This window comes from Cryptomeria japonica, chromosome 5 (genome assembly GCF_030272615.1).
Source record: "Cryptomeria japonica chromosome 5, Sugi_1.0, whole genome shotgun sequence".
In the NCBI taxonomy this organism is placed as follows: Eukaryota; Viridiplantae; Streptophyta; class Pinopsida; order Cupressales; family Cupressaceae; genus Cryptomeria; species Cryptomeria japonica.
In genome coordinates, this window is record NC_081409.1 from 820,948,917 (window position 1) to 820,962,426 (window position 13,510).

The following is a 13,510-nucleotide window of genomic DNA, read 5'->3' on the forward strand; positions in this document are numbered from 1 at the left end:
GAGGACAAGTAGACCCCCTGAAAGATTTTCTCCTTCTTTGTATTCTATTTTATTAACGGATTTTGGTGAACCAAAAGAATATGAAGAAGCAATGCAAGTAGATGTCAAACAATAGTGGGAGCTAAGCATGAAAGAGGAGATGGACTCCTTGATGAAAAATAAGACTTGGGACTTAGTCCCTTTACCTATAGAAAAAAGAGTCTTGCCTAACAAATGGGTTTATCGGCTGAAGGAGGAGGAAGGAGGTCAGAAAAGATATAAGGTCAGACTTGTGGTAAAAGGTTTTGCACAGAAAAAAGGTATAGATTATGATGAAATATTTTCTCCAGTTGTAAAAATGACTTCAATTAGAGCTGTACTTAGTCTTGTGGCTATAGATGATTTACATCTTGAACAATTAGATATCAAAACAGTTTTTCTCCATGGAGATTTGGAGGAGGAAATTTACATGTTGCAACCACAGGGATATGAGGTCAAAGGTAAGGAGAACTTGGTGTGCAGGTTGAAGAAAAGTCTGTATGGCCTAAAGCAAGCACCCCGACAATGGTATTTAAAATTTGATAGTTTCAAGGCTGACCACGGTTATCATAGATGTCATTCTGATCATTGTGTATATTTTAAGAGATTTGATAATGGCAGTTATATTATCCTATTGCTTTACGTTGATGACATGCTTGTTGCTGGGTCTAACATGCAACATATAAATGATCTTAAACAGAAATTAGCCAGGTCATTTGCTATGAAGTATTGGGTGCAGCTAAGCAAATTCTCGGTATGAGGATTACATGGGATAGGAAATATAGAACCTTGAATTTGTCCCAAAGTGAGTATATAAAGAAGGTGTTGAAAAAATTTAACATGCAGGAAGAGCAGTTAGTGCACCTTTGGCTAGTTATTTCAAATTGACTAAGGAGATGTGCCCAAAGGCACAAGAAGAGGTTAATAAAATGTCTAACATCCCGTATTCATCAACTGTTGGCAGTCTGATGTATCCAATGGTATGCACAAGGCCAGATATTGCACATGCAATGGGAGTTGTGAGCAGGTTTATGAGTAATCCGGGTATGGAACATTGGAATGTTGTGAAATGGATTCTTTAGTATTTAAAAGGAACTACTACGAAGGCATTATGTTTCAAAGGATCTAATGCTGCTTTGAGTGGATTTGTTGACTCTAATCTGGTGGGTGATATTGATTCACGGAGGAGTACTACAGGGTATGTTTTTACTATAGGGGGAACTGCAGTAAGTTGGATTTCTAGGCTGCAAAAGGTTGTTGCACTTTCAACCACTGAAGCTGAGTATGTTGCTGCTACAGAAGCCAGCAAGGAGATGATTTGGTTGCAATGTTTTCTGGAGGAATTGGGTCAGATACAAGAGGATAGCCCATTGTATACTGATAGCCAGAGTGTCATTCATCTTGCGAAGAACTCTGCTTTTCATTCAAGGACAAATCACATTCAGCTCAAGTACCACTTCATCTGGATTGTTTTGGAGGAGGGTTAGTTACGGCTTGAGAAGATTCACACAAGTGAGAATCCTGCCGATATGTTCACGAAGGTAGTTCCACAAGAGAAGCTGATTTCTTCATCAGTTTCTGTTGGTCTTCTTGATTGATAATTGTGGAATTTATACCAGTCGAGTCCTAGTGTTTTATCCAGCAGATGCTACATGTACATTGGTGTCATGTAGTATCAGTCTCCAAGTGGGAGATTGTTGAAATGTGGCAAATGATCAGAAAAGTACTCTTCACTCAGCACATATCCTCGTCGGGGTCTGGGGCCGGGCTGGGCCCTGGGCAGGGGTTCGGGGGCGATAGCCCCTGAGAAAAGCGAGGGTTCGGGGGCAGAGCCCCCGAGAAAACAAATTTTGGGTATTTTTTTGATGAAAATCGACATTGTAATAAAACCCTAAAAAGGCCGACTTTGTTTTTGCCCTAAAAACGCATGTTATAAGCAGCTGGGATGCTTAAGGCATTGTAGGGTTGATGTACTGTTTTTGCTGGATAATAAGAAAGATTGGACGACTGTGTATGGTGGACGTAACCCATTCTGGGTGAACCACGTTAAATCTCTGTGTTATCTGTGTCCTATTTTATTTCTTTATCTTTTGTATTTAAATCTGCATATAATCGTTAGTTCATATTTGCTTTGGATCTGCTTGAAACCCTAACATCAGTAGCTTCTTCTACCACAGTGGAATCATGATTAATCCAAGAATGAACTATCAGCCTCTAAGTGGCTGTTGTTTTAGTTTTTCTTTCATGTTTTATTAAATTTGTAGGCATTAAGTTGTCTTACCGGTTTACTATGATCATGATTGTTTGTAGTACCCGAGCTTTCACCAACTTCAAAGCCAAGTCCATCAGTATCTCCATCAGGTTTCTGATTTTTCAGCATGTTATCAAGTTCCTCTGAACTTTTCTTGAATTTCTCTGTGTTGATTTGCAGCAGCCAACTCATTTTCCAAGATTTCCTTCTGTCTCATAAGTTCAGTTCTATCATTTTGTGTGTGCATCAAATCTGTCTTCAACATATCATTTTCATGACTGAGTCTTATGTTTTCATTTCCAGCATCATTTAGTCTTCTAACCAAGTCATCTTCATTTTTCTTTCTGTCTTCAATGTCTTTACAAAACCTCATAGTCATATATTGCATCTCATTCCTCATAGCACTGTTTTCTTGTCTTAATTTGTTCACAAGGTCATTAAGAGTTTCTTTTTCACTATCAGCATTTTGCATCTTCTCATAAAATTCTCTTCTTTTGTTCCTAGCAATAGTGAAATTTTCTTGAAGTCCTTGAATGAATTCATGTGCAATCTTCAGATCATCTTCAAGTTTCATATTCTTCAACTTTTCTGCATCATAATCTGAAAGAGTTGTTTCCAATTGCTTTCTCAAACTTTCCATCTGTACCGGTGTCAGAATCTCCCTCAAGCTATTAGGCTTTTGAAAATAGAGGACTAGGCTCTGATACCAATTGTTAGGATTCCCAAAGAAACTGAAAGGAGGGTGAATCAGTATCTTGCCGATTAACAAATTATTTGACTTTATTAAATAAATTGCATTCCAAAACAATGTACCGGTAAACAAGAATTAATGCAGTAAATATGAACAATAAACACAACATAGAAAGCACACCATAACACGATATTTTTGGCGAGGAAACCCGGTGTGGGAAAAAACTCAGTGGGATTTGTGACCCACAATATTCACTCACTGGCCAATGAATGGATATTACTTACAAAATGTGTGCCTGCACATGCAGGAAGGCCAACTGCCTAAAACTCACTGCTCAATTACAAAAGGAAGTCTCACTGACTTACACAAACAGATTATAGAAATCCAATCTGATGTACTGCTACAAAAAGCATCTGTTATGCCAGGTTCAGTACCAGTTTAAACGCACTTACTCCAAAATCTGCCTTAATATTCGCACGACATATGCATGTTATCGCTTCACTTACAAAATGATCTACAAGATCTCATACTTATATATGAGTCTTATTACAATATGCCATGCCGGCTTACAAAAAAATATTACAATTAAATACAATATGCAATAAACAAAATCCTGTCGACTAGGGTGTCAGTAATCATCTGTCGCTGCCAATGAACTATCTGCCAGTGTAGAGTCTATCAGTGCCGGTGCCTACCAGTGCCATAGGATTGCAAGGTTGCCATCAATGACAATACCTTCAATCACCTACAATTTCTCATTGGAGTGTACATTTGCCAACATATTCAACTATGAAACGAATAGCTAGGAAAAGGTGAAAGGTTATCTAACCATTGGCTTTCACATTCCCAATAGATTCAAGAGGTACATCTATATGTAAGTCAAAAGGACGAAAAGATAAGGAAAAATACTGGTATTGTAACAAACTAGGACGTGACAAGAAAGATTGTTGGAAGAGGAATTAAGAAAAAAATAATTTCAAAAAGGAAGCAAATTTTATTGAGACACATTTAAATGTGTTTGATGAAGTACTATCCAATTGTAACAATTTACAATATTACGAGGAATGGTTATTAGATTTTGGTGATTCATATCAAATGTGTCCATATGTTGAACGGGATTAAGTGTCTCAACCTTTGCATGTGCTAACATTGGTATTTGGTTTTATTTATTTAATATTTGATTTATTTATGTACCTACAAGGATAATTTTGTTTGCACATGCTATTTCATCATCTAGTAGAAATTGGCGTGTGATGCAGGTGCATCGCTCTTTCTTTCAATTTTGATTTTGTTCTCTAATTTTGTTTGACAAAATGACTCGAACCAATGCAACTAACAGGTGTAATAATTGTCAAATTCCCATAAATCAGTGAATAAAACAAAAACTCCCAAGCTCTATTAAATTAGAAATAAAAAACTACATTAATAAAGGAAGAGGCACTTGGCATTATGAGAGGAGATGGGCTACATAAAGGAGGTGTGTAGGGAAGTTAGGAGAGGGCAATGTGTGGCAAGGCTTGAGGGAATAAGGAGAGGGCAACGATTAATGTTTACAGAGGGGGAATAAGGCTAGGGTCCCATGGGGGTTTAAGTTCTATTTTTAATGAAGAGGTGGTCTCATGGAGTTGTTTTTTGGGGGGGTGCTACAGGATTATTTGGACTCTGCTCTTAAAAATAGAAGCTCCTACTTTTTAGGCTTCCATTTTTTAGCGGGTGAAAACAGAGTGGGGCTAGAAATTGCCCCACCAGCGTAAGAATTTTATTTGCCACTTGGCAATCAAAAAAGAGTTGAGATGAGTCATGCCAAAAATTTAAGAGGAAAATAGAAATTCACTGCTACCCATGGGACCAACAGCTTTAAAAATTCTTAAAAAATCTCTGCAGCACCCGCTTTATTTTTTAGAAAGCCCCCTCCATGAAACCCTAGCCTAACGAAAGCAAGGTGCGTGAGAAGATTCGTGGAAGCAAACAGAGTGGAGCTGAATGGCATGGTAGTGGGAAGAGATTTGGGGCAAGAAGGTGGAGTTGGGTGGGTGTAGTTTTTGTTTGAGGATCGAATAACTCATTTTTGTTGCAGATGAAGGGAGTTATTTGCAACAACTAGCTGGAGGTGTATGTTTTGAATTCTACAGAGAGTTGATTTCGTTTGTTGCAGGTTACAGAGCTGGATATGTTTGAGGAGTGTAATTTTGAATAAAGAACTTCTATGGTTTGTTTCTAACTGTTTACCCTTGCTTTCTACTATATCACAAATGAAACACATTCCCATTTCTCCATACACACAAAGAAGCCCATTTATCCATCCACATAAAGGAGCCCATTTATCCAATTCATTATTTGAATGTACAGACAGAAAAGAAAAACCTTCCTAATCAACTGATTCCAACAATACATAAAATCCAAACGTCTGATACGAATGCTAAAAACATTTGAGCAAAATATTTACAGCAAAAGTTACTTCTACCAAACAAACTGAAGCTGAATATAAGAAAACTGACCCCCATATACTATCAAATAGCTAATACTAATCAAATATGCTCCATGATATCACTGTCAGTGGAGCAAAAGCCCTTCTAGTTCCAACTCTGATTTGCCATGAAATTGAACAAGGGAGAGCTTGATCTCCACTGTGGGGATTGAAGTTGAATCTGACTGTATTGCTGCCACCATTTCATGAAGCTACTCTGCTCCAAAAATACCTCAACAGAAATACTCTTATTTGTGATCATAGTCCAAACGTATGCTTCGAACTCCTCTTGTTGGGGTCTTACCGAGGCTTTACAAGCCTCTTCCAAACGAGCCCAAAATACCGAGTCCTCAGATAAGGATGCAAAATTTGTCCGGCCTCTTTTTCCTCTACCAGTGCGAGTTTGCTCCTTTTCTATCATCCATTTCTCCAGAACAATGTGACGATGCGGTCGGACCCCATCTGAAAGAAAGCTTTTGTTTCCCTTATCTGTACGGCAGTGATATGCAATGTCCAAAGGCTCTCCAAGTCTTCTATATGTAGTGCCAGCATTGATCCATTTATTTCTGGTTCGGAAGTCACTGGGCAACACATGCTTCTCTTCCATCTCAACAATCTCATCCCAGAAATCTCCCAAGTTTGTTCTGGCCAAATTTACATGAAAATCTTTCTTTTGGTCATGCTGTTTGAAAGCATCATAATAGCCAGTGTTGCTGTCCTTACAACGCGTTTTATACCATTCCAACTCTGCCATATGACTTTGGTTCTTGCTCAACTTCACATTGAGTTTCTCGGTGTTCATTTCTTGCTCATTTTTCGCCTCTCCAGCTTTCTTGAGTGCAAAAAATGCATGATTGTCCTGCTGAAAAATCAAAAGATCAATCTCAGTGTCTAAACAAAGGAAACAACATTAAGAGGAAAGAATACAGAGAACCAACAAGCTACCAGAGCTAGAAACTATTGGTAAAATGGAACAACATTTCAAGTTCCAACAGATCTCGATAGGTGTTGGAGTGTAATAAAACGGCCAGAGGCGTAGACTTGGGTCTTTGTGTAGTTAATTTGACTCTTGGTCTCTCTGTTTCACCGTAGTGAGACGGTCAAGGATTGTCGCGTGGCGCATCACCATTGTATTTCTGGTTTGGGGTTTTTAAACACTTTTTTCGATAATGCGGTTGAACGGAGTTTGGGAGGGTAGCCCATGTCTAGTTAACTGTATTCAGAAGCTGTTGATTCATGTGAAATACACCCACCATTTTGATTTTGAGTTTGATGATTCTTTGGGATTAAACACGACGCAACTTAAATGTAGTGCTCACATTCAAAGCATGGGTTGGAGCCGGATGGAAGGGTATTGGGCGTCAGTACAGGAATCCGTTGGTTTCAGTTGAAGAGTATACCAAATAGGCGAGGAATGACCCCTTCTAATCTGGATAAAATATCAGTAAAATCACCATTGGGACTTCAGGGGAGGTAGGCTCTGCTCCTCCTCCCTGTTCTTAGCACATCATCTCCTCTCTCTAACCTGCTTTAATCTAAATCTTACTATGCAGGAACCTACTAGTAAAATATTTTTTTTCTTTTTCTTATTTTTTATATTAGTTGTCTAGTTTATATGACTGACAAGTTGAATTCTGTTTCATTTTTGCAAAATCTCACTAACTAAATGAGCTTACAAAGAATAGGCTAAACTCTGGCATGAGAAAACTAAATTTGGGGGGAAAAAATTACTTACAATGAAACATCAAAAGAAAAGCAATAATTTTTGCATATTGTATCTTTGATTTTCAGAGCACGAATCATGCAACTATGATAAATGCAAAAGTTAAAGCACAATCAAAGATTACCTGAGCTCCAACACCGATTGCTTCCAATTCCAAGGCTATTCCAATCTCAAAGGAGGAGTTTGAAACAAAGTTTGCAAACTGTCTTGCATTTAGCAAGGCTTCATCGATACCTTCCAGCATACAGCCATAATCTGTGTGCTCTGAAATACAGGTGCCTGCAATTTGATCGAATGGTATTCCTTCTTGGCATTGCATACTGAAATGCAGCAACTTAAGGACAGCTTCAGAGTCCTCAAAACAAGCTGCACCACGGGTTGAACAGAACATGTAAGTACCGATGGGTACATACGGGCTTCTAACACCAGGGTAATTGTTTGCTACTGTAGATGTGCACTTCAGGACATTGTTAAGAATGGTCATGCAAGCTTCCGACATAGAAAGATGAGATACATCAACACAGTCAATGCCCATTTTGCTCCGCCAGTGAGGTACAATTGCATCCAAAGGCTTGGCAATTGATTCATATGGTGCAAGGTACATCCTAGGAACAATATCATACTTGCAGACAACATGACAAAATCTGCCCAACCAATCCTCGCGCCCAATTGCCTCCTGAATTGTGGCGTTGCCAAACAAAGGAGCACCAAATGTAATGCAAAAGGAATTGGAGTTTCTCAACCGCTTTTCTAGAAACCAGATAGTGGCCAGGGCTGCAACTGCACCTCCTATGGAATGACCCACAAATATGATGTTTTGTTCTTTTAAATCTTGCATCTGTTGGAAGAAACAAAAAAGAGCATTATATTCTACTCATAATAATCTTAGATCTCTACTAAATAAAGTAAAATAGGCTCTTTCAATGATGACACTGAACAATTGAGGAGTATCTGGTTGTAATAATTGGTATTTGTCCAGCGTTGTATGACTGAGTGCTAAAGCTGGAGGATCACCATGACGACGAAATGGTTCAAGTCTCTCCTCGAACCATAATGATTGACGCTCATATCATTGTGGCTGCGACAAAGCAGGCCAAAACTGATCTGCTGTAACCCTTAATGACCAGACCAGTTAAATATTGCTTGGTAATCCTTAAGGCATAAAATTATGTAACAAATATTGGGGGCACAACAACTTGGAAATTATATACTGGGTTACAAAAATAAGTACTATAAAGGGCTGTTCTGTTTCAGGTTATGGTGCTTATGTTAACCTCTTGACCTTTGCCCAGCAACAATAACATTTGACTCAATTCACTATCAATCTGACTTTAAAAACACCAATTCAAAGAAATAATTAGTTGTTCTTGGTTAGGTGACTGTAAAACTCTGAAAATTAACAGCAGAAGTAATAAAAAATGCTATATTATTTAACAAGGGATGTTAAGATTTAGAATTTCAAATAAGTAAAATAAACCTTCTAAATATAGATAGTCCCTCTTTTTTAAGCCAATACGCCATTTGTAACAGCCCTCAAATAGGGGCTTCACATTGGGGCTTCACATTGCAAAAGAGTCTTTGATGTATTTCCATTCAATGATAATAAATAGATTTTTGTTGAATAGATCTTATCTTCTTCTTTCTTTTTGTTTTTTTAAAAAAGTTTGAGTTTCTTATCCCTTCAGTCAAACTTATATTAACTCTATTTACAGCAGATTCTATTTCTTATCTTATAAGAATCACCTTTCAAGATGTTTTCATCTTTTTGGACCAAAATGGCTATCAAGTTCCTAAAACGCACCAAACACATATTCAAATGTATTTATAATATATAAGAGATAATGATATCTTGGTGGGCACCACTAACGAAAATCACACCCTATCTACTTTTAATATCATGATAACAGCAGAAATATTATTTAAAAATAAATTGTTATATGTATTCAATAAAATATTATTATATTTATAATTTAAAGAAGTAACTTAACTCTTTTAATTCCTATTTACCTTAATCAAAAACATTACTCTTATAATCATGAAATTAAGTATGATAATATGACAGCGAACCTAAGACTCATATGCTAACAAACTTAAAAACTGAAATTAACAGTACTATCTCTACAATAACAGAAATATTATTTAAAAGAAAATTGTTATATTTACATTTTTATAGCTTCAAAAAAGTAACATAACTCCTATAATCATGAACTTATATATGACAATGAACTGAAAGTACAGCCAAAATTTAGGGCTTTCTATAATCTTCAAATATACTTCTGGATTCAACTGTGTAAAAATTTTTGTATCAAGCTTTCTATAATGTTAGGACCTCCTTAAACCTCTTTTTAATTCATTGTTCTCAAAAAAAAATATTTATCTAATAAAAAATGTTCACATACATTTATTCATTATTTCCAATGAGTAAAAGAAAATTTATAATAATACATGTAATAAATGCCCTCTAAATTTCTGAATAGAAAGATCGAGAATGACCAAGCATACAGGAGTACATAATACTAACATTGATAGTTATAAAATTATAGACAGATCTCAAAACTAACTTACATTTACCACAAATTTCTAGCATTCCCTTTCTAAAGACTGACATTCAAGCTCGTGATCATTTTCTGTCTGGAGCTTCAGTTTCCCAACTGACAAATTTCTTCGATGCAAGAAACTGATGATGATCGTGCTTGGGGATTTATTCAATAGTTTTAATTTTTACTAGGGTTAAGATCAATAAGCTTTCGGCTAATTTCCTGCACTTATACAGAGTTGTATTTGGCAAAAACTTATGTACAGATATTAGTCTAATCGATCAGATATCTATTAACTAATAGCATCAACAAAGAAAAGTGCATTAGATTAAAACTGCAAGTGGGTAGTGATCGAATTATTTGAGGATCAGAGCTCGATTTTGGAAAGCAAGAAGAGGGATTCTACATCACAAAGCAACCTTATAATATGGATTAAAAATTTAAAAGTTCAATTTACCTTGGCCTTGAAATCTGAATTTTCCAGAATATGGAGGAATCGGTTCAGAGCTCCCTTGTGAACAAGGGCCGGTTTATCATCATTACCCTTTAGGCCGGCAGAGAAGATTTTTTGATTCTTGATATTACACTCTCCATATTTGCTATCTGACGCAATGAAATCTTCGTTATGAAACGAAGGGAAGATCACATATACTACGTCTTCATCTTTTATCAGAAGAAAACTATCTTCTCTATTTTTGGAAATACTACATATGGCCTTCCAAGCCTTGAGAAGGATCTCACAGGTAGCTAAGAAATTTGCAAGCTCCTGGCCAACACTGAACCTGTAACAACAAATCTACAAATTAGCACCATGTGGGCATTGCAAAAACCAAACTCATTTAGTTTAAACCCTCTAAATTGAAATTTTTACAATATTAACATTTTTCTTTATACATATTTTGGATCACATTTCATGATCTACTCAAGATGAACAAATAAAAAAATAAATTTGATAGATAACAAAATGTGAAACAAATATTTACATAATCTGATACAAAAATCTTCAAACAAACAGAAAAAATATTTTGCACAGATATATCTTCAAACTTGTAACCCTAATGAGAACTCCAAAGGTCATACTTACTTTGGAGGGTTTAGCAAATCTACATCCATGGCTTCTCGTCCCCTGCGGCTTGTTTGGCAATTGGAGCTCTTCAGGGTTTTTTATAGATTTTTACTCTCTCATTTAAACAAAATTATTCAGGAACTGGAAGCAGCAGAGCAACATCTAAGAAAATGCATTGAAAGATAAGTGTCGTGGGGGCCAACTAAACAGCGAAGAAGGAAGAAAGATGGAGATGTCAGACTCTCTGCCGTACGAAAATTTTATATTACATAGATTGCAAATATTGTGGGGAATATTTGTATGAGACTAAGACACAGGAAATAAAGATGAAAGTCCTTTGAAGCTCTGCGGAAGAGGATGCTTGGTGTTGGGCCACGCCATATCAAATCAGCAAATTGTACTATGTCAACTATTTGGATTGCTTCTGCTTTGGTAATGCAGCATTTAAACCATTAAATTCGCATATTTGTTTGATAATTTTTTAGTTTGACTGTAAAATGATGTTTTTTAAGTTGAAAAGCGTTTACATATAAATGATTGTGTTAATCACAGCCAAACATCTCGGTAGGATAACTAAGTCAGAATTATTCCAAGATTAAGTAGTAGTTTATTTTGTCTGCGGAGCTTAAACAATTGATCATTACACCAGTTATTTGGATTTACAATGGGAACAGAGATTTCCTGCCCGCCTTTAAAAATACGTCCTTTGGAATGTATATTGGGATGATGTTTCCTGGCAACGAAGCCATGGATACTTTCATCGAAAGTGCTGTATTTTCGTCCATTTCTCACCGTCCAAGACAGTGTCATGAGGTGACTAAAGCTTGTGTGTTCTCTTTCTTTCTTTGACTCACTAGGATTATTCATTTTGTTGAGGTGACTAAATTATAGTTATTGTAATAATTTTTAAAAAACTGAAAAACAAATAACTAAAAGTTCATTAATAAAGATTTCATGTATCAATGGTCATTCATTTTTTAGCTTTTTTGGATCATAATTGGTCCACTTGTGCATTTTTATTGGTACTCAGAGTGCAAGACTACTCAAGCATTTGTGCATAAGTATTGGTGATTTGTGCATAAGTATTAGTGACTTTAAGTACACGGTTATTGGAACATCTCTAAGCAAGTATTGGGCGATACTTTGACATGTGTATTTTTTCTTGTATGCATAACGGATCCCATAATGTGCATCGCTATTGCCCAGAAGCCAAAACAATAGTTATAAGCAGTTGAGTCGCATGCAGAGACAACCCAAAAGCAATCATCAAAATCCAATGTACCGTTTAGAATATGTGGGTGTGCGAAGTAGCTATAACTACTACTGGTATGCTTCCCCTAAGTGGACTTAACTTTGGAGAAAACTCCATGGTTAAGCGCGTTTAAGTTGGAGTAGTATTGGGATGGGTGACCTTCCGAGAAGGCCCAATGCTTCACCTTTGTGAGCATCGCCTAGATACAATGAGCATTAAGTGTTTCATTCATTCTCATGAGAGATGAGTTCTTGTGAAACACTACTCATGAAACATGGGTCAATGAGTTTGACTCAAAAACTATGTAGTTGAGTCCTAATAGCAATATCATAGTCCTTTTGATTCTACAGGTAATGGTTAAATATAAATTTAGAATCGTTTCAAATTGAGATAATAATAATTCGTTGCAATTGATTATTTGTAGATATCTTTCGAAGGTAGTCTTGTTTTTTCTTATGTGGGATTGCATATGTAGACACATAAATCTGTCCACTTAATTAAATGAATATTTAATATTTATTTGATTATTTAACCATCAGTCAATAGTTAATTAAATTGATATTTAATTAATTCATCTTGAACCTCTTCTTCTATTAATTAAATAAATTATTCAATTTATTTAAGTTAATTCATTAAACCATACTCTAACAATTAATTAAATAAATAAAGTATATTTGTTTAATTAACCCCTCTACACATTGAAAACAAATAAATAAATATTTATTTAAATCTCGAAACTCCCCCACCCACTTGCATTCTCCTACAAATGCAAGTTGCACCAATTAATAGATTTTATTTCTAAATAAAATCCTATTTCCTCTCAGCCATCAAACCCACTTGCCTCTTAAACCCCTTCCATATTCTTCTAATCCATTCTGAATCAGCCTAATCCCCCTCCCTAATTATTGTCACATTCCTAAGCAAAGAGAATTCACTTCTCAAAAGCCTCCAAAGTCTTTGAAAAGCATTAAAGGCCTTATGTCCTCAACAAGTTAACCCCCAAAGTCTTCTAAATCATTTATGGTTCTTACATAACCATTTATGGCTCTTACATAGCCATTAATGGTTAAACTCAACTCACCCACATTGTTAGAGGTTTTTTCTCTAACTCAACCCTCATTTAACTCATGGGTCTCTTCAAGCATTCATTGCTTTGACCATGGTTATCCCCATTAACTCTTGCACAAGAGTTTATCCATTGGATAAAGGCATTGTTCATTGGATAAAAGCTTTATTCACTAACTCAAGCCTAACCAAACCCTCCTAGGGTAACCTTCATGTCATCTCAAACATTTAATACTTCTTCCCTCTCCTCTCAAGCCATCTCATGTTGACATTTGTCATCATGGAATTGGGTTGAAAGCCATCACATGGATTGATTAACTTTCAATCTTGGCCCTTGCTAAGATTATTCAATTTTGACCATCCATTGCCCTATTTCCCCTATAAATAGAGCTCTTATTCTTCATTTTGAGAATCAGAAGTCTTTTGCGCATCAAATTTAT

The 13,510-nt window shown here is 36.2% G+C and overlaps 1 protein-coding gene across 4 annotated transcripts in view; it reads right to left on the reverse strand.

The window, feature by feature from the left end:
- Positions 1-11,457, reverse strand: part of LOC131075175 (lipase-like PAD4) — a 95,970-nt gene extending 84,513 nt beyond the window's left edge. The window contains exons 1-4 of one of the 4 annotated variants that reach the window (XM_058012008.2): positions 10,772-11,401; positions 10,145-10,469; positions 7,275-7,988; positions 5,255-6,286 (exon numbers count right to left, since the gene is read on the reverse strand). In XM_058012008.2, the coding sequence (XP_057867991.1) occupies positions 5,534-6,286; positions 7,275-7,988; positions 10,145-10,469; positions 10,772-10,800 (1,821 nt within the window). In that variant the 5' untranslated portion in view covers positions 10,801-11,401 and the 3' untranslated portion in view covers positions 5,255-5,533. Of the gene's footprint in view, positions 1-5,254; positions 6,290-7,274; positions 7,989-10,144; positions 10,470-10,771 lie in introns of those variants that run through there. The other 3 variants (XM_058012007.2, XM_058012003.2, XM_058012005.2) reach the window with 3 other exon arrangements.
- Positions 11,458-13,510: the final 2,053 nt, after the last annotated feature.